Source organism: Thalassophryne amazonica, chromosome 14, assembly GCF_902500255.1.
Source record: "Thalassophryne amazonica chromosome 14, fThaAma1.1, whole genome shotgun sequence".
Taxonomy (NCBI): domain Eukaryota; kingdom Metazoa; phylum Chordata; class Actinopteri; order Batrachoidiformes; family Batrachoididae; genus Thalassophryne; species Thalassophryne amazonica.
This window is the reverse complement of record NC_047116.1, coordinates 93,451,960-93,474,314: the sequence shown is the minus strand read 5'-3', so window position 1 is coordinate 93,474,314 and position 22,355 is coordinate 93,451,960. Positions and strand designations below refer to the sequence as shown.

The 22,355-nt window shown below is 44.5% G+C and overlaps 2 protein-coding genes across 2 annotated transcripts; both read left to right on the top strand.

The window, feature by feature from the left end:
• The first annotated feature begins 647 nt into the window (after positions 1–647).
• Positions 648–16,712, top strand: LOC117524327 (olfactory receptor 5M3-like). The gene is given in 4 exon segments (XM_034186088.1): positions 648–1,054; positions 1,056–1,539; positions 1,629–1,934; positions 16,377–16,712. Coding segments are annotated over 4 exon segments (1,533 nt in total).
• Positions 16,713–20,939: 4,227 nt separating this feature from the next.
• LOC117524105 (olfactory receptor 140-like) lies at positions 20,940–21,970 on the top strand. The gene has a single exon (XM_034185836.1). The coding sequence runs from the start codon at positions 21,025–21,027 to the stop codon at positions 21,952–21,954; it is 930 nt and encodes a 309-aa protein (XP_034041727.1). The 5' UTR covers positions 20,940–21,024; the 3' UTR covers positions 21,955–21,970.
• Positions 21,971–22,355: the final 385 nt, after the last annotated feature.

Below are 22,355 nucleotides of genomic sequence, written 5' to 3'. Positions count from 1 at the left end.
ACTCTGTCATAATTGTGAAATAAAGGACAAAAGAGACATACAGTAAGTCCTGCTCACAGGCTGCTACCAGAGACAGGACATATTCACATAGTCAGTCCCTGATTGGTCATCGTGGCGCGACAAGAAGAAAAAGTTCAGATTTTTCAACTTGGGGAGGAGGGCAACGTGACGTGATGCGACGCAATATCGCGCCACAAATGCACCAATCGCTCAAAATCGCTTCACTCGCATCGCTTCATTCGAGTCCATCGCGTTGCGCTGCGTGACTTGGCGCCAAAACGCATCCTTCCATAGGGATTACATGGCAACCTGTCGCTGCTGTAGCTCACGTTGCGCCCGGTGTGAACACAGCATTACGGTTGACGCACCACCAGACATCAATCAGAATGGACGGTCACCAGCAGGAGGACATTCAATAAAGTTTTTCATCTCTTACGGCTTCTTCCATCACGTCAGTGCTGTGATATGTTCCCCAGTTTATTCCTCGAGGCTGATTGGCTCTTTTTAATTCCCGTGTTCATCAGCTGATCGTCTGTTCCAGCTTTGAGAGGATATATAACAACGTTGAAAGGACTCGAGCTCCAAAGGTGGGGGTTGTTGAGCATGTGGCGTCTCTGACTGTCGGTTGTAATTGCGTTTTCACTATAATGGATAATGTTTCGGTGATTACTGTGTTGACTCTCTCAGGGTTATCTGGCACCGAAAACTACAGGATTCCTCTCTTCATCCTCACTTTACTGTGTTATTGTGTGATTTGTCTGCTGAATGTGACCATAATCATCATCATCTTTGTGGACAAAAGCCTTCATGAACCCATGTATTTGTTCCTCTCAAATCTTTGCATCAATGCTCTTTACGGCACGTCTGGGTTTTACCCCAAATTCCTCACCGACCTTCTGTCTTCTTCTCATCGTATCACTTATGCTGGATGCCTCCTGCAGGGTTTTGTGCTGCACTCTTCAGCTTGTGCAGAGTTTTCTATTCTTGTTCTACTGGCCTTTGACAGATATGTGGCAATATGTCGCCCCCTGGTGTATCACTCTGTAATGACTAAACAGAGTGGCTGTCTTGCTGTTGTTTACTTGGCTTGTCCCTGTTTTTTTAATCCTGATGGGGACGATAACAACATTAACGTTGAGGTTATGTGGATCACACATATCAAAGATTTACTGCATCAACATGCTGATCAGGAAATTGGCGTGCTCCGCCTCCATAGTGTATGTTGTTATTCCTGCGTTTAACTATACTTTTTATATTGGCCATGTGGTTTTTGTTGTTTTGTCGTACATGCATCTGGTCAGGACATGTCTCCGATCCACTGATAACAGGACCAAGTTCATGCAGACGTGTCTGCCCCATCTCATCTCTTTAATCGTTGTTGTCGTTACGTTGCTTTTTGATTTGTTGTACATGCTGTTCGGATCAAAGGAGTTACCGCAAAGTTTCCAGAACTTTATGGCAATAGAATTTCTCCTTATTCCTCCAGTTGTAAACCCGCTAATCTATGGCTTCAAACTGGCACCAATAAAAAACAAAATTGTAGCTTTTTGTTGTGTCAAACAGCTTAAGACCAGGCCCGGTCACTAATCCAGGCTCAGTCGCTGATCCGGTCTTGGTCACTGATCCAGGCCCAGTCACTGATCTGGTCTCGGTCACTGATCCAGGCTGAGTCTCTGATCCAGGCTCAGTCACTTATCCAGGTCTGTTCACTGATCCAGGCCCAGTCACTGATCTGGTCTCGGTCACTGATCCAGGCTGAGTCTCTGATCCAGGCTCAGTCACTTATCCAGGTCTGTTCACTGATCCAGGCCCAGTCACTGATCTGGTCTCGGTCACTGATCCAGGCTCAGTCACTTATCCAGGTCTGTTCACTGATCCAGGCCCAGTCACTGATCTGGTCTCGGTCACTGATCCAGGCTCAGTCACTTATCCAGGTCTGTTCACTGATACAGGCTCAATCTCTGATCCAGGCCCGGTCACTGATCTGTGAGGAGTGTCGCTGCCCGTCCATGTTTAATCATCAGAAAACATTAATATGTAACAGATGTAATAAATGACACTGGAATTTATTTTATTTTATTGTTGTTATTATTTTTAATTTTCATTCCATGGATATAAATTTCACCAAAATCTTTTTTAATTATTATTTTTGTTTCCAAGTTGTTGAAAGCAACATATTAGTTTGCATTTTACTCCCCCTACTGGCTGTTGGTGGACATGATACGTCATTTCCTGTCCGTCCTGTCCTGTCAGCTCGAGTGCATGATAATAAAGTTTAAAAAATGAAGTTAACATAATGGTTTGAGTGCACAGAGCAGTTTGCTGTTTTATATTGTTAATAGAGTAATCAAATTTGGTCGTTTTTTAATGCGTTTTAACCTGTGAAGTGAGTTGTTAGAGCTGCTGTGATTTTGCTTAAAAAAAAAAAAAAATCTGATTTCCAGTGGGTGCGTGTCACACTCTCAGGAGCGCCACTAGCTTAATTTATAGCAAGCTAAAAGTGGACGCTCTTGTTTTGGCCGAATTTCTAGCTAGTTTCTGGGTATTCTGTGTCAGTACGCGCCCGCGGCCGACATACTTGAATTCCTGCGCAAAAAGTAGTTCCCAGATAATTGAGATAATGAGTATATCTCATCTAAATCAATTCTGAAATTTACCAGTAATAAAATGATAAAGATAACTGAAGTTTTAACCCCTTAACGCCTGAATTTATATAGCTGTATATAAAAAAATGTTTTGTGTGTGTTTTTACCTTAAAGTAGATGGTAAATAATGTTGAGATTATTAATTTCACTTTTGCACAAAAAATAAATAGTAATTTTGGTATTTTGGTAATGACTTTATGTTGTAATGTTATAATAATAATAATAATGGTATGTTGCAAATTTGTGACAACAGGCATACTGGTCAATTTGGTATGTTGCATATTTGAGTCAAATATTGTAGCATATATGGGCAATTCTACAGTAACGGAATTACAATCTGAACTCATCTATCGTGGTTAGATGCAGTATGTACAGATTTTGCTGCTGTTGTAATTCCGTTACCATAGAATTGCCCATATGCGACAGTAGGCGTTAAGGGGTTAAGAGTGGCCATAATCAATATTTAAGAAACTTAAAGTTTAAGAATTTAAAGTATTTCACCTGTTATTGCTCAAGCACATCGTAAACATTGACATGATGGAGTTTTATGCAGAAGAGTTCAGAAAGATACAGTTGGAATGTTTTGATTACTATTTACAGTTGGCGATGAAAGACTTGGGTGTTAACTTGGTGTTAAAGTCAGAAGAAGAAGCTGCACTGAAAGAGATCAATCTGTGACAAAGAGACACATTCTGTGTGTTGTTGCTCCAGTGAGGCACACTGAGCAGGGTGGGAGCGTGATTTAGTGTTGCCATTTTATCTCCACGTGAGATCGACATTAAACTGTTTTCTTTAAGTCTGTCGATGTGGAGCTCGAGCGCCTTTGATCACAAATTTATTTTTGCTCTCTCAGTATTACTACAGATCTGTGAATGTGTTTAAGTTCTGTTCAAAATATGCACCGTTTTAAGGTTTATTACCGTCACTGACTTTAGATGTGGGGTAGTTGTCACTATTTTCATGGTCATTCATAAGTATTTACTTTGGGAGGGATTCATTTTTATTTATTTATTTTTTGTTAGATCCTGCAGTGATTTACTTCACATTTTGGGGCATTAATTTAGGTTGAGCCTAATATCAGCACTTGATGTATTTGTGCTCTATGTGATGAGATGTACCAAGTAGTATTTTGTACTTGTGATTTTTTAAAATATATATATATACACGAGGTCTGTTAGAAAAGTATCCGACCTTTTTATTTTTTTCAAATACCATATGGATTTGAATCACGTGTGATTGCATCAGCCAAACTTGAACCTTCGTGCGCATGCGTGAGTTTTTTCACGCCTGTCGGTTGCGTCATTCGCCTGTGAGCAGGCTTTGTGTGAGCACTGGTCCACCCCTCTCGTCGTTTTTTATTGTGAATAAATGTCTGAACGATTTGGACCTTTGCTGCATCAATTTTTTTCCAGAAACTGTGAGAGACCTCCAGGTGGACACCGTTCGGAAAATTAATATGGCTTTCAGGGACGATTTTATGGGGATTACACAGATTAAGGAGTGATCCAGACGGTTTAAAGACCGCCCACAACTGCTGAGAGCGCACCGCGCTCCGAGCGCTGATCGATAGGCTAACACCCCGCTGAAACAACCAGATCATTTCCAACGTGAAGGCTTTGTTGATCCGGGACGTCGTCTGACTTTCACAAAAAGGCAGAAGGCGTGGACACCAGCACTTTTTCGGCACATTCCACTGTTACAGGAGTTTTTTTCATGGAAAGAAAAGCGGAGGGATGCGCCACGGAGCCGTTCATTACGCGGCACAAAACCACCTCCGTGTTGGTCTAACAGGACGGCTTTCAGGTGGATTTCAGACGGCTGTCGGTTGCTTTTCAGTCGTGTGATTATCCGAGAAATTGAGCATGAGCTGGACATGCCCCAACATGTCCTGTGAGGCTTCATCACAGCGTTGCTTTGCGCCATGCGGCTCCACCGCAACGCGCGGAACTCCTCCACACATCTGTCTCAATGTGCCGAAAAAGTGCTGATGTCCACGTCTTTTCACAATTCCTGTGCTAGTCAGACAACATACCGGATCAAGACAGCTTAGAAATGAAATGCACATTCCACTGTTACAGGAGTTTTTGTCATGGAAAGAGGAGCGGAATTCCACGCGTCGCGGTGGAGCCGCGAGGTGGTTTTGTGCCGCGTAATGAACGGCTCCATGGCACGTCCCTCCGCTTTTCTTTCCATGAAAAAAACTCCTGTAACAGTGGAATGTGCCGAAAAAGTGCTGATGTCCACATCTTCTGCCTTTTTGTGAAAGTCAGACGACGTCCCGCAACAACAATCAATCAATCAATTTTTTTTATATAGCGCCAAATCACAACAAACAGTTGCCCCAAGGCGCTTTATATTGTAAGGCAAGGCCATACAATAATTATGTAAAACCCCAACGGTCAAAAATGACCCCCTGTGAGCAAGCACTTGGCTACAGTGGGAAGGAAAAACTCCCTTTTAACAGGAAGAAACCTCCAGCAGAACCAGGCTCAGGGAGGGGCAGTCCTCTGCTGGGACTGGTTGGGGCTGAGGGAGAGAACCAGGAAAAAGACATGCTGTGGAGGGGAGCAGAGATCGATCACTAATGATTAAATGCAGAGTGGTGCATACAGAGCAAAAAGAGAAAGAAACAGTGCATCATGGGAACCCCCCAGCAGTCTACGTCTATAGCAGCATAACTAAGGGATGGTTCAGGGTCACCTGATCCAGCCCTAACTATAAGCTTTAGCAAAAAGGAAAGTTTTAAGCCTAATCTTAAAAGTAGAGAGGGTGTCTGTCTCCCTGATCTGAATTGGGAGCTGGTTCCACAGGAGAGGAGCCTGAAAGCTGAAGGCTCTGCCTCCCATTCTACTCTTACAAACCCTAGGAACTACAAGTAAGCCTGCAGTCTGAGAGCGAAGCGCTCTATTGGGGTGATATGGTACTACGAGGTCCCTAAGATAAGATGGGACCTGATTATTCAAAACCTTATAAGTAAGAAGAAGAATTTTAAATTCTATTCTAGAATTAACAGGAAGCCAATGAAGAGAGGCCAGTATGGGTGAGATATGCTCTCTCCTTCTAGTCCCCGTCAGTACTCTAGCTGCAGCATTTTGAATTAACTGAAGGCTTTTTAGGGAACTTTTAGGACAACCTGATAATAATGAATTACAATAGTCCAGCCTAGAGGAAATAAATGCATGAATTAGTTTTTCAGCATCACTCTGAGACAAGACCTTTCTGATTTTAGAGATATTGCGTAAATGCAAAAAAGCAGTCCTACATATTTGTTTAATATGCGCTTTGAATGACATATCCTGATCAAAAATGACTCCAAGATTTCTCACAGTATTACTAGAGGTCAGGGTAATGCCATCCAGAGTAAGGATCTGGTTAGACACCATGTTTCTAAGATTTGTGGGGCCAAGTACAATAACTTCAGTTTTATCTGAGTTTAAAAGCAGGAAATTAGAGGTCATCCATGTCTTTATGTGTGTAAGACAATCCTGCAGTTTAGCTAATTGGTGTGTGTCCTCTGGCTTCATGGATAGATAAAGCTGGGTATCATCTGCGTAACAATGAAAATTTAAGCAATACCGTCTAATAATACTACCTAAGGGAAGCATGTATAAAGTGAATAAAATTGGTCCTAGCACAGAACCTTGTGGAACTCCATAATTAACTTTAGTCTGTGAAGAAGATTCCCCATTTACATGAACAAATTGTAATCTATTAGACAAATATGATTCAAACCACCGCAGCGCAGTGCCTTTAATGCCTATGGCATGCTCTAATCTCTGTAATAAAATTTTATGGTCAACAGTATCAAAAGCAGCACTGAGGTCTAACAGAACAAGCACAGAGATGAGTCCACTGTCCGAGGCCATAAGAAGATCATTTGTAACCTTCACTAATGCTGTTTCTGTACTATGATGAATTCTAAAACCTGACTGAAACTCTTCAAATAGACCATTCCTCTGCAGATGATCAGTTAGCTGTTTTACAACTACCCTTTCAAGAATTTTTGAGAGAAAAGGAAGGTTGGAGATTGGCCTATAATTAGCTAAGATAGCTGGGTCAAGTGATGGCTTTTTAAGTAATGGTTTAATTACTGCCACCTTAAAAGCCTGTGGTACATAGCCAACTAACAAAGATAGATTGATCATATTTAAGATCAAAGCATTAAATAATGGTAGGGCTTCCTTGAGCAGCCTGGTAGGAATGGGGCCTAATAAACATGTTGATGGTTTGGATGAAGTAACTAATGAAAATAACTCAGACAGAACAATCGGAGAGAAAGAGTCTAACCAAATACCGGCATCACTGAAAGCAGCCAAAGATAACGATACATCTTTGGGATGGTTATGAGTAATTTTTTCTCTAATAGTTAAAATTTTGTTAGCAAAGAAAGTCATGAAGTCATTACTAGTTAAAGTTAAAGGAATACTCAGCTCAATAGAGCTCTGACTCTTTGTCAGCCTGGCTACAGTGCTGAAAAGAAACCTGGGGTTGTTCTTATTTTCTTCAATTAGTGATGAGTAGAAAGATGTCCTAGCTATACGGAGGGCTTTTTTTATAGAGCAACAGACTCTTTTTCCAGGCTAAGTGAAGATCTTCTAAATTAGTGAGACGCCATTTCCTCTCCAACTTACGGGTTATCTGCTTTAAGCTACGAGTTTGTGAGTTATACCACGGAGTCAGGCACTTCTGATTTAAAGCTCTCTTTTTTATAAGAGCTACAGCATCCAAAGTTGTCTTCAATGAGGATGTAAAACTATTGACGAGATACTCTATCTCACTTACAGAGTTTAGGTAGCTACTCTGCACTGTGTTGGTATATGGCATTAGAGAACATAAAGAAGGAATCATATCCTTAAACCTAGTTACAGCGCTTTCTGAAAGACTTCTAGTGTAATGAAACTTATTCCCCACTGCTGGGTAGTCCATCAGAGTAAATGTAAATGTTATTAAGAAATGATCAGACAGAAGGGAGTTTTCAAGGAATACTGTTAAGTCTTCTATTTCCATACCATAAGTCAGAACAAGATCTAAGATATGATTAAAGTGGTGGGTGGACTCATTTACTTTTTGAGCAAAGCCAATAGAGTCTAATAATAGATTAAATGCAGTGTTGAGGCTGTCATTCTCAGCATCTGTGTGGATGTTAAAATCGCCCACTATAATTATCTTATCTGAGCTAAGCACTAAGTCAGACAAAAGGTCTGAAAATTCACAGAGAAACTCACAGTAACGACCAGGTGGACGATAGATAATAACAAATAAAACTGGTTTTTGGGACTTCCAATTTGGATGGACAAGACTAAGAGTCAAGCTTTCAAATGAATTAAAGCTCTGTCTGGTTTTTGATTAATTAATAAGCTGGAATGAAAGATTGCTGCTAATCCTCCGCCCCGGCCCGTGCTACGAGCATTCTGGCAGTTAGTGTGACTCGGGGGTGTTGACTCATTTAAACTAACATATTCATCCTGCTGTAACCAGGTTTCTGTTAGGCAGAATAAATCAATATGTTGATCAATTATTATATCATTTACCAACAGGGACTTAGAAGAGAGAGACCTAATGTTTAATAGACCACATTTAACTGTTTTAGTCTGTGGTGCAGTTGAAGGTGCTATATTATTTTTTCTTTTTGAATTTTTATACTTAAATAGATTTTTGCTGGTTATTGGTGGTCTGGGAGCAGACACCGTCTCTACGGGGATGGGGTAATGAGGGGATGGCAGGGGGAGAGAAGCTGCAGAGAGGTGTGTAAGACTACAGCTCTGCTTCCTGGTCCCAACAAAGCCTTCACGTTGGAAATGATCTGATTGTTTTAGCGGGGTGTCAGCCTGTCGATCGGCGCTCGGAGCGCGGTGCGCTCTCAGCAGTTGTGGGCGGTCTTTAAACCATCTGGATCACTCCTTAATCTGTGTAATTGTTGGGTGGGCCGCCAGAAGAGGAGGTACTGCTGGCCCACCACCAAAGGGCGCCCTGCCTGAAGTGCGGGCTTCAGGCACGAGAGGGCGCTGCCGCCACGGACACAGCCGGGAGTGACAGCTGTCACTCATTAATTCCTGACAGCTGTCACTCATTCTTCATCATCGCACTCCATAAAACCCAGACGTCATCTCCACCTCATCGCCGAGATATCATACTTCTTTGGAGGTAATATCCTCAGCCATTTGTTTTACAATATATCTGTATATTGTGAGTGTTTGCAGGAGTACCGGTCCTTCTTTCTGTGGAAGCTGAGTGAGTGCTGGACGGCACTCTTTTTCCCTGAGGAATCACTGCGGTACTCTGCTACATATTGAGTGAGAGGTGGAGGTGGCATTCCCACCGTTGTTGTTACTGGGTGTGCACACACCTACACTTGACTGTCTTTGTTCTCGCCAGCAGTACCAGATCCGACAGTCGGGGACGGTGATCACCTGGGAATTCGGGACTTGGCGGCTCCAGTATTCACCAGGTTCAGTGGCGGCGGAAATCGTGTGGTTCCGGCTCTTCTCAGGACAGACGTCTTCTATCCTCGAGCCTGCCCACACGTCACCTTTGTGATTTGACTGTAATTATATTCTGAGATTGTCTGTATTTCGTTGTGCACATTTCACAACATTAAATTGTTACTTTTTGGCTCATCTATTGGCCGTTCATTTGCGCCCCCTGTTGTGGGTCCGTGTCACTACACTTTCACAACAGTAATCCCCATAAAATCGTCCCTGAAAGCCATATTAATTTTCCGAAGGGTGTCCACCTGGAGGTCTCTCACAGTTTCTGGAAAAAAACTGATGCAGCAAAGCTCCAAATCGTTCAGACATTTATTCGCAATAAAAAAACGACGACAGGGGTGGACCAGTGCTCACTCAAAGCCTGCTCACAGGCGAATGACGCAACCGACAGGCGTGAAAAAACTCACGCATGCGCACGAAGGTTCAAGCTTGGCTGATGCAATCACACGTGATTCAAATCCATATGGTTTTTGAAAAAAATAAAAAGGTCGGATACTTTTCTAATAGACCTCGTATATTATAGTGTTTTATTTTTGCTCTGTCAGTATTACGACAGAAATAAACCTGTGTTCTTCAAGTCGTGCCAGTGTTCTCTGTGTTGTGAAAGTGTAGGTACACGGACCCACAACAGGGGGCGCAATGAACGGACAATGGAGAAAGGTGAATAACAAGTTTTACTGTTGTGAAACGAGCACAACCGATACAACAATCAATAATTTGGGGTTTAAGCCGAAATCTGCTGGTGTCGTGTGGGCAGGCTCGAAGGTAGGAGACGTCCGTCCTAGTCGAACCGGAACCACCCAGATCTCCTCTGCCACCGAACCCCAGAAGTACTGGAACCGCCAAGTCCCGAATTCCCAGGTGGCCACTGCCTCCGCTCGTCGGATCCGGTACTGCTGGCGGGAGAGAGCAACAAACACACAGGTGTGGATGCGACAGCACCCAGTAAACGGAGAGGGGAGAAGCCGCCTCCACCTCTTGTCACAATAAAGCAGGAAGGTGAGTACTTATCCAAGTAATTAGCTTTCAGTAGTCAGCTGTCCTGAAAAGGTTTAACAAGTTTTATCAGATTATACAGAATATGCTTGCAGAGAAGGTTACCTCAATCTTAAGGCGATATCTCGGCACTGAGGTGGAGACGCCGTCCTGCTGATATACCTCCGTGCTGAGTGGAACAGCTGTGTCCAGTGATGGGTGACAGCTGTCACCCTGGCTGCTTCCGTAAGGCGGCAGCGCCCTCTGGTGCCTGGAGCCCGCACTCCAGGCAGGGCGCCCTCTGGTGGTGGTGGGCCAGCAGTACCTCCTCTTCAGCGGCCCACACAACAGGACCCCCCCCTCAACGGGCGCCTCCTGGTGCACGACCGGGCTTGTCCGGATGGCGACGGTAGAAGTCGGCCAGGAGGGCCGGGTCCAGGATGAAGCCCTTCTTCACCCAGGAGCGTTTCTCGGGACCGTACCCCTCCCAGTCCACCAGGTACTGAAAACCCCGGCCCATTCGACGGACGTCGAGGAGCCGGCGCACAGTCCAAGCCGGTTCCCCGTCGATGATCCGGGCAGGAGGTGGTGCCGGACCCGGGGTGCAGAGGGGTGAGGTGTGATGGGGCTTGATCCTTGACACGTGAAATACTGGATGGATCCGCAGCGAGGCCGGGAGCTGGAGCCTCACTGCGGCGGGGTTGATGACTTTCAGGATTCTGAAGGGTCCGATGTATCGTTCCTGCAGTTTTGGGGAGTCCACTTGCAGAGGGATGTCTTTGGTGGACAACCATACCTCCTGCCCAGGACGATACTTGGGGGCCGGGGCCCGCCGCCGGTCTGCATGTTTCTTCGCCCTCGTCCGGGCCTTCAATAAAGCAGAGCGGGCGGCACGCCACACCCGACGGCACTTCCGTAGGTGGGCCTGGACCGAGGGCACACCGACCTCTCCCTCAACCACCGGAAACAAGGGGGGCTGATACCCCAAGCACCTCAAAAGGGGAGAGGCCGGTGGCTGACGACACTTGACTGTTGTGGGCGTACTCGATCCAGGCCAGGTGGGTACTCCAGGCCGTCGGGTGCGCGGCTGTCACACAGCGTAGTGTCTGCTCCAGTTCCTGGTTGGCCCGCTCTGCTTGCCCGTTGGTCTGGGGGTGATACCCGGACGAGAGGCTGACCGTGGCCCCCAGTTCCCGGCAGAAGCTCCTCCAAACGTGCGAGGTAAACTGGGGACCGCGATCGGAGACGATGTCTGATGGTATCCCATGCAGACGGACGACGTGGTGGACCAAGAGGTCCGCGGTCTCCTGGGCCGTTGGTAGCTTCGGGAGGGCCACGAAGTGGGCCGCCTTGGAGAAACGGTCCACTAGCGTGAAGACGACGGTGTTTCCCTGGGACGGCGGGAGACCCGTGACAAAGTCCAGGCCGATGTGGGACCAGGGGCGATGTGGAACAGGCAGCGGCTGTAGCAGCCCTGAGGTCTTTCGGTGGTCGGCCTTGCCCCTGGCGCAGGTGGTACAGGCCTGGACGTAGTCCCGGACGTCGGCCCCCAGGGACGCCCACCAGAAGCGCTGCCGGACGACTGCCACGGTCCTTTGCACCCCAGGGTGACAGGAGAGCTTAGAACCGTGACAGAAGTCCAGTACTGCAGCTCTGGCTTCCGGTGGGACGTAGAGTCTGTTCTTTGGTCCGGTTCCGGGGTCCGGGTCACGGGTCAGGGCCTCCCGGACGGTCTTCTCCACGTCCCAGGTGAGGGCGGCCACGATAGCGGACTCCGGGATGATGGGATCCGGGGGATCCGACGGTTCCGTTTTGACTTCGTCTTCGTGTACCCGGGACAATGCATCCGATCTTTGATTCTTGGTCCCGAGACGGTAGGTAATCCGGAAGTCAAAACGGCCAAAGAACAGTGACCAGCGGGCTTGCCTGGGGTTCAGCCGCTTGGCGGTCCTGATGTACTCCAGGTTCCGATGGTCAGTGAAAACCGTGAATGGCACGGCTGTTCCCTCCAACAGATGTCTCCACTCTTCGAGGGCCTCTTTCACCGCAAGGAGTTCTCGATTGCCGACGTCATAGTTCTGTTCGGCCGGGGTCAACCTGCGGGAAAAATAGGCACACGGGTGAAGAACCTTATCGGTCTTCCCGCTCTGGGAGAGCACCGCTCCTATCCCTGAGTCCGAGGCGTCCACTTCAACCACTAACTGGCGGCTAGGGTCGGGCTGCACCAGAACTGGTGCAGACGAGAAGCGCCGTTTCAACTCCTTGAACGCGGCTTCGCACCGATCCGACCGGGTGAAGGGGACTTTTGGTGAGGTCAGGGCTGTCAGGGGGCTAACTACCTGACTGTAGCCCTTAATGAACCTCCTGTAGAAATTAGCAAAGCCGAGGAACTGTTGCAGCTTCCTACGGCTTGTGGGTTGGGGCCAATCTCTCACCGCCGCAACCTTGGCCGGATCAGGAGCAACGGAGTTGGAGGAGATGATGAACCCCAGGAAGGACAAAGAGGTGCGGTGGAACTCACACTTCTCGCCCTTCACAAACAGGCGGTTCTCCAACAACCGCTGTAGGACCTGACGGACATGCCGGACATGAGTCTCAGGATCCGGGGAAAAGATGAGTATATCGTCTAGATACACGAAGACGAACCGGTGCAGGAAGTCCCGCAAGACATCGTTTACCAACGCTTGGAAAGTCGCGGGAGCATTAGTGAGACCGAACGGCATGACCAGGTACTCAAAATGACCTAACGGGGTGTTAAATGCCGTCTTCCATTCGTCTCCCTTCCGGATCCGAACCAAATGATACGCATTCCTAAGATCAAGCTTGGTGAAGATTCTGGCTCCATGCAAGGGGGTGAACACTGAATCCAATAAGGGCAACGGGTATCGGTTGCGAACCGTGATTTCGTTCAACCCCCTGTAATCAATGCATGGACGAAGCCCGCCATCGTTTTTACCCACAAAAAAGAAACCAGCACCCATCGGAGAGGTGGAATTCCGGATCAACCCGGCAGCTAATGAGTCCCGGATGTAGGTCTCCATTGATTCGCGTTCCGGCCGTGAAAGTTTGTACAGCCTACTGGACGGGAACTCACTGCCTGGAACCAAATCAATGGCACAATCATACGGGCGGTGGGGAGGAAGCGTGAGAGCCAGATCCTTGCTGAACACGTCCGCGAGGTCATGGTACTCCACCGGCACCGCCTTCAGATTGGGCGGGACTCGGACCTCCTCCTTAGCGTGGGAGCCGGGAGGAACCGAGGAACCTAGACACTCCCGATGGCAGGTCTCGCTCCACTGTACCACTACCCCGGACAGCCAATCGATCCGGGGATTGTGCTTTAGCATCCAGGGAAAACCCAGAACCACACGGGAGGTGGCCTGAGTCACAAAGAACTCGATCACCTCCCGGTGGTTACCTGACACCACCAGAGTTACTGGTGGTGTCTTATGCGTGATCGGTGGGAGTAGGGAGCCATCTAGTGCCCGAACCTGTACAGGCGAGGTAAGAGCCACCAGAGGGAGCCCTATCTCCCTGGGGACGGAGGAAGGGACCGTTGAACGACCAGTGGAACGTCACTATCACGCGCAGGGTCCTCGGGAGGGAGAGCCACAGCGGCGCCCAGAGGGCGCGCTTCCACTTGTGCGGTGAAAGCCTCCACCCTGCGGTTTAGGAGAACGTGCTGCTCGGTCATTAAATCGATCCGAGTGGTGAAAGCGGTGAGGATCCGCTGCAACTCACCGATTACCCCTCCCGAAGACGCCGACGCGCCCTGTTCTTCCATTGGCCGTTCAACAGCCGGTTGACGCCCCTCGGGATCCATGATGCTGGCCGAGATATCCTGTTGTGAAAGTGTAGGTACACGGACCCACAACAGGGGGCGCAATGAACGGACAATGGAGAAAGGTGAATAACAAGTTTTACTGTTGTGAAACGAGCACAACCGATACAACAATCAATAATTTGGGGTTTAAGCCGAAATCTGCTGGTGTCGTGTGGGCAGGCTCGAAGGTAGGAGACGTCCGTCCTAGTCGAACCGGAACCACCCAGATCTCCTCTGCCACCGAACCCCAGAAGTACTGGAACCGCCAAGTCCCGAATTCCCAGGTGGCCACTGCCTCCGCTCGTCCAAGTGTGCAATACTTGGACTGACTGCATCCAGATCCATATAATAAAAGGGGCGTGGCCTCTGTGTGTTTGTGTATCCGGAGCATCAATTGAAATCCAGAAAGTGCTGACTGTCATCCTTTGGCATACTTATGAATTTTTTTCATGAGGATTCAAGTCGTGAAAACAGCAAGTTGATCGGACCAATATGCACTAACACAATAAGAGCCTGTATTTCAAAATAAAAGCCTGTGAGGTTGCTGCAGACCTGACAGAACTCATCAGTCTGTCCATCCTCTAAAATCCCAGACAGCAGATTCAAATCTGGACATTTCCTGACATTTGCATGCGACCCCAAACCCAGAATTAACATGTTCACACTTCAGACAAAACAGTAGAATTGTGTCTCAATAGAGACTTACACAGGCCGAAAAAAAAAAAAAAGTATAAGAAATTTAATCTGAGGTGAACACTGTCACAGTACAAATATAAAACTTCAGTTAGTCACAATTTCTTTACATGGAGTATTGTTCTGGTTAAACAACGTCAAAAAAGCTTATTGATGAAAAAAGTTCATTTTTAGAAAATTGAACACAACTGAAAACAGATTAAACCTTCAATAAAGACTTTCATAAAAGTCAAGAAATTTTTCTATGTCTGCTTAAAAAATGTAGCATAACTGTAAACAGATTTTCCTCAAAAGTCAGCTGTCCTCCGTATGTAGTACAAACGACCACATCTAGAACCTGTGGTTCCCCACGGCTCAATGTCCTCATGCTGCTTAATCAGCATCATGTAAATGACACCTGAGAAGTGAATGGATTATCTTGGCAAAGGTCAAGTGTCCACAAGCATAATTATTATTATTCAGCAAATTTGTGAACAAAGTTTGAAAAAAATAAGCATTTTGTGTGCACAGAAGAAACCTCAGCTCTTTGATGCCTTGTGTCCCATTTTGTGGCCTGTGCTGTCAGGATGCAGACTCACTCTGTGTTCTGAAGGTTGTGAACAAATTTGCAGGGAGTGGAACAGTTTGTTTTTTTTAAATTTATTTATTAATATTGTGCCCTAGTCTGGTGGAATAATCTGCCACTGGAGGTGAGAAGGTTAGAGTCTACTGAGTCCTTTAAAAACTGTCTTAAAATCCACTTCTTTAGTGTAGTTTATAATTATTTTATATATTTTATTTTATATTTTAATAATTTTAGGTTGCTGTATACGAATATTTCATGTTTGGTTTGTTTATTTTTGGTTCCATTGTTTGTCTGTTTTGATGTTCATTTCTATTATATTTTTTAAATAGGCTGTAGTGTTTTTGTATGAATTTGGTGCTGTAAAGCACTGAAAAGCTTTTATTGTGAAAGGAAAAACATTAAAATAAAAATGGAAACTGTTGCATTTATTTTTTCTTGAGTACATATTTACTTCCACACAGTGCAGTTGAAAAGCAGTGGATGGGAAGGAGGAAACCAAAGAAGGCAGAGTACATATGGAGGAAATGTCATCATTTGAAGGTCATACAGTAGTTTTTTTAATTTATTTTTTCGTTTGCATTCTCCTCACAAACAGACATTCTGTGAGGCCTCGTCAGCCTGTGAATGATGACGGCAGTTTTTACCTTCAAAGAAACTGCCAGGATGGTGTCTGCTAAAATATATTTGCTGCTACCAGAAAAAGACCAAACAGTGACAGGCAGCCCCCGGGGTTTCAGCGTGAGCAAACACTGCCACCATGAGACAACATTTGAGAATTCAATGACTTGTTGGACCTTCCATATCACAATAAATGCAATCATGAATAAATTTCTTTCTTCACCTCATCTGATTTTGATCAACCTTGGCGGGTACATTGGGCGTGTGTTTGGGAAGAACTGATTTGATATTGGTTAGGACTGGTCAACGATCAGGATCAGGGGTCAAGGTCAAATTTATGGCCACATGCCAACTGATAATAAAGTGTCAAATATTATGGAAATCATTTTAGGTATTTAATTATTAGTGAACTTGACTGTTTCAAAGTACATGTAAAACTTGTTCTACATGCCTGGTACTTTGAAATGACTCGGGAAAAGAACCATCGGGAGAAATGTAACGGCCAAGTGCAGAGTCAGCGGCGCCCTGCTTCTCACGAAATGTGCACAGCATGATCTTATCATCTTCAGGCAAAAGCAAAAGTTCAAAGTCTCCTGGCAACACCCTCGCTAAATTGGAACCTGCTCAACTCCATCATCGCCCAAATGCACAACCAGAAAGATATTCTGCCTGCTGAGGCAAAGACTTGTTGTTGGATGGACCTTCATCTGATCTGCTCCAGGATCCAGCTGGACACTCAACCCAAGAGGAGGCCTGGACACTGCAAAACTATGAAAAGGTTCAACAACTCCAAGCTTGAAGACCCAAGAGCAAAAGCAGAGATTGAGCAGCGCCTGATGAAAGAAGTACTTCATCCTGGCTCCTTACCGTTGGGAGGAACTCAAGACTGGAGTGGAAGTCTATGAAAAAATGCAGACGAACAGCACAGAGGAGAAAAAGGAACAAGAGAGAGGAAGATCCTGACCGGCAGCAGCTTTCCACAGCTTCCATGTGCACAGTCTGTGCCGTCTTGTACTGTAATTTATTTTGTGTATGTTCTTCCACCAGATGTAGACGTAGACATACTGACGGTTTCTTGGGTGCATGGCACTACCAACAAAGTCCCATTTGAAATCATTTGAAGAAAGCCATATTTTTTCTCCATCTCATTGTCATTAAGAGGCCTTCACAGGAACACGACTTAAATAATCTGTACGAATACGGGGATCCAACAATGTTACCGAAATTTATCAAAAACAAAGCTTGACCTGTGACCGCCCCATACGGACACGCTACTGTACCCATCGTCAACTATCTGAACAGGCGGCTCAGAGGACAATAATGTTACCATGTGACAACTGCAAGAAAACATCCACAAAACAGAATTGGGATTTTTATTCAAACTTTCAACTGCAAAAATAAAAAAAAAAAATTGTGGAAAGTAAAAATTTTTGGGGCTTGTTTTCACTCAACTATGACTTGTTGCTCTTGTGAAATATGGCAAACCTCTTTATTGTGTAAAGGAACACTTCCATTTATCAAAAACCTGCAGGACACTCCGTCATTCCTTGTTTTAAAGTTAATACTGAACATTACCCAGTAATAACTTGGATAATTTGGGCCAATGTAAGATCCATAGTGATCTTGGGGCAGCAGTAGCTCAGTTGGTACAGCAGGTCATCCTATGACCGAAGGATAGGTGGTTCGAATCTGGCTCCCAACCAGTTGAAAATCTGCTTACTGCTGTTGTGTCCTTTGGCAAGACACTTAATCCACCTTGCCTGTGTATGAATGAGGTGTTGGTCGGAGGGGCTGTAGGCGCAGAATGGCAGCCATGCTTCCGTCAGTTTGACCCAGGGCAGCTGTGGCTACATTAGTAGCTTACCCTCACTAATATGTGAGTGAATGAATAACGCACCTTGGGTATCTTGAATAAAAAGGTGCTCAATAAATCCAAGTCATTATTATAATGAGCGAGGTGTCCATCCCAGGACCGGACAGTGACTTAATAATCTGGATAATGACATGGAGAGAGAGCAACATGACCACGATGGATGTTTGTTTAGTTTGGGTTCTGTGGTGTAGCAGACAGCTAAAAGCAAGATGACCAACATCAAGACTAGAGCACCTATGTACAGAGAGGGCTGACGTCGTGTCCCGATGTTTTGAGTGACTGGCGCCATACTGTTTCCAATGAGAGCGTGATCATGCATTGATCATAATGCAGCAGGCTGTGCGATGCATTGTTTTACTCTCCAAAAAGTTTCAAAGTGATGGCATGTTGTACACAAGGATGCAAAAATTTATCTGAAAATGAATAATACGAGCCTGATTTATTAAGGGTTTGTGTGTGTTAAAATGTGCTCATACACCACAGCACTCCAAAAAAAAAAAAAAAAGTGCATGCCGATTTATTAGCAGAGTGCATTGAAGAGACGATCTTTCAAATGCTCAAAATAGCACATGTTGTCCATTTAGCATGTTTGCCTTCATGAAGATGCAATTTGGGGTTGCTTGCACAACATGATTTGTCAATGTCAAAAAGAAATTTTTCATTTTCATTTCATTTTTCATTTATTTGAATGGCAAATACATCTGTCTTATCGCAATGTAAATGTGGCTTTACTGACGAAAGGGAATTTGGAGCAGAATTTCAAGACGATTCACAAGAAATACAATGCTAACTTCTAATGCTAACTGCTAACCCGCCTAAATCCCCTCTGCTTGCCCGAAAAGTCCAAGAATTGAAAAGTAGACTGACTTTGCATCCATTGAGCCTGTTGTCAGTTTTGTTTTCCATTTGGAGAAAATATAGATGTGGACTGTATAACATCCAAAGTGGCATCATTATTCAACCTGGATATCTATGGGGCCATTAGTGTAGTAAAAGTATTTGCAAATGTGTATTTCAATCCACAAATGTGTAAAAAAAAAAAAATCCATGAATGTGTCTGTATGTGAAAAACAGACCACTTGATTGGATGTATTCTTACACATGACTTTTGCTATACTTCTGCCGCGTTAGCTCGATAAATGTGTGCAGCGACTTGAACTTGTTCAGAGACTAACTACCAGGGGGCGCAAGCACCAATGATATCAGTCACTGCTACCGTTTTAAGCCTGGCCGGGTCCTCGAAGAACATCTTTGAGGGCATGTTTCATTTTTTGCTCTTCCTGTGTTTCGGAGACCGGGAACATGAATGGATGTTCTTGCGTCTTTTAATTTTAAGTAACCACAAGAACAAAATGGTAATAATAAGAAAATGTTAATACAAACAGTACTGTATCCTACGGAAGAGCATTGCATTCACTGGATAAGAAAAAAAAAATCCTGTACTGTAATTACGAGAGCTGGAAGTCTGGAAGGGGGCACAGATTTTTTTTAAGGTTAGCCGATGACAGCACACTGTGATCGGACACTGTCGGTGTTCCTGTATGAATCAAATTCCTCCAGGGAGGGGCACGGGTCCCCCAGACTAAGCGTCGGGCCAGGAGTTCTTCTGGAATCATTATCTTCAAAGCGAATCACCGTTTTAAATCAAACGACACCTTTTTCCAAACGTTCTACAACTGACCAAAACCTTTTTTCCCAAAATGAGACGTCCTCTGTTCTTTGTGAATTACATGGATCTTGACATGCAGCTGGCTGAAAGGGACCATTAACATTTTCTTTTTATTACCATTTTTATTCTTGTGTTTATTTAAAATTAAAAGACACAAGAAGATCCATTCATGTTCCTGGTCTCTGAAACACAGGAAAAAACAAAAAACAAAAAAAAAACATGCCCTCAAAGATGTTTTTCATGGACCTGGCCAGGCTAAAAAAGGTAGTGGTGACTGATATCATTGGTGGTTAGTCTCCAAACAAGTACAAATTGCTGCATGCATTTACAGATCTAACGTGGCAGAACTGTAGCAAAAGTCACACGTAAGAACACATCCAATCGAGTAGCCCGTTTTTTACAGACACATGGTTGGTTACACATGCGCTGATTTTTTTTTTTTTTTTTTTTTTTTACACATTTGTGGATCAGGTTACACATTTGTGGATCGAAACACACATTTGCCAATGCTTTTGCTACAATAATGGCCCCATAATATCTGTGCTATTGAGAATGAGATCCTCACACTGAAAAATGACATTGAGCTCAAATTCAGAGCAACACCTGACAATGAATGTTCAATTCTGGAATCTAATGCAGACAGAGTGTGTCTGAGTGCCTGCTGCACTCAGCTCCTAATGTCCAGACTATGAGAGACCAGCTTTGTCCTCTCTGTGCCAGAAGTCCCACTAAGGTCGGGAACAACTTTTCCAATTTGAGGCCAGTCCTAGGCCTACTTGTGCTTATTCTTTTCCACCATGCAGATTTATTTCAACAATGCATTATTATTGTTAAAACTTTATCTTTTTGCCAAAAATTGTGTTATTATATTGGTGCACAATAAATTGTGGCTATGCTATGGTGTTCGATATGGCTTGGTAGATCTCGATACACTGTCTACTTTAAAAGAAGATCTCGGTTCAGAAAAAGTTGGGCACCCCTGGTTTACATCATACATGTCTACGTGACTACGCTGTCCCATTTCAAAGGCTGCTTGTGTAGCGGTGGACATGCAGCCTTCAGTGGTGTGTCAGAAATGGGTCGACATGATCAGAGTGGTTTAAAAATAAATAAATCGCATGACACACGTGTCGTCGTGTGTCAGTTGAATGATTATATTTGTGGTGTAGTTCACACTGAGACCCCATTACAACACGCGTCTACGAGACAAACATGTCGAGGTGCATCATGGAACGACTGTGTTGTAGTTGTGTTGGACAGCGTGTAGTCGTCCGTGGGTTCCCGACTTAAACGTAATAACAGAAATGACCATTTGTACAAATGTGCCGAGTCGTTCACATTTAAACATTTTTGGAAACCACGATGAACAGGCTTAAAGTTACTCTGTCGATTATAAAAAGTTCAAACCTGGAAAGTTGTGAACACCTGTTTGAAGTTGTTTATGGTGTTGTTTTTTTCAGCTGCAGTGACACTGGACGTGTTTCCCACTGGGACCGTCTGAATTCCCAACATGTGCCGACATCATCAGAAAGCTGATTTAGAGACGAGACACACAGAGCCAACAGCAGAGATCATCAGAACCGGGGAATGAACTGGTTCAGAAAATGAATGAATGAATGAACAACAACACGTCTTCTTTGATTATTTTTTTCTATTTGATATGTGTTTTATATAAATGACATTAAGTACAATGGTTGTTTCTAACGGTTTCTTTTTCTCTCTTTCAGGGTTAAATTTCACGGCCGAACACAAACTCGTTCTGTTCGCCGTCACTTCTCTGTATTACGTAATCATCTGGTTTGTAAACGTGGCTCTCATTTTAACCATCGTAACAGACCGAACTCTTCACGACCCCATGTACGTATTCCTGTGCAGTATGTGCGTGAGCGGACTCTACGGGACTTCAGGCTTTTACCCCAAATTTCTCAAAGACCTGCTGTCGCCCGCTCACGTGGCCTCGTACACGGAGTGTTTTCTGCAGAGTTTTGTGATTTACTCCTCTTACTCGTGTGACCTTTCGACCCTAACCCTCATGGCCTTTGACAGATATGTTGCGATTTGTCTCCCGCTGAGGTACCACTCTGTGATGACTAAACAAAGAGTCGCTCTCTTCGTGGTCTTCTCGTGGCTGTTACCACTTTTCTGCATGTTTGTTAACACAATGACTGTTCTTCAATCTGACTTATGCGGCTCAAACATCCCTAAACTCTACTGTTCTAATTATTTTATCAATAAACTGGCCTGCACACCGTCTGTCGCCAACACAGGTGTTGTTTATTTCAACATCATCTTTTACATTCTTCATTTTGTCTTTATTCTTTGTTCTTACATCCCTCTGCTGAGAACGTGCCAAAGGTCAAATGAGGGCTGGAATAAATTTGTACAAACTTGCGTCCCACATTTGATTGCTCTGCTTAATTTTGGTGTGGCTGTGCTCTTTGATTTGATGTACATGCGGTTTGGTTCACTTAGTTTAACTCAAAACCTGCAGAACTTCATGTCAATAGAAGTGTTTCTTATTCCTCCGATTATGAATCCTCTGATATACGGCTTAAAACTCAGCAAACTTCGGAATAAAGTTCATGAATTTATTCATAAAAACTAACACCAATGATCATGATGACAAATCTGAACTCCTTATTTGTCAGGTTTTTTTTTTTTTTTTTTTTAAATGAATTTTCTGGTGTTCTCTTAATAAAGAAAGAAACAAAAACTGTTCAGAATAAAGTGCACAAATTCATTAATAAAAAATAACACCAGTGATCTTGACAACAAATCTGAACTCGTCAGTTTTAAAAAAATGGGACTGTTTGAAACACTTTGTCAGATTTTACTGTATTGTGCAAAAGTGTTGGAAATATGTGATAGAAATATTTCTGTATTTTCTGGTGTTTTCTTAAAAAAAAACTTGTTTACAGTCTGATGCGTGACTTCACACAGACACACACAACTGAATAAATTCAACATGTTTTTTATGTACGTCACTCTTCATCAGAAAATTCTAAA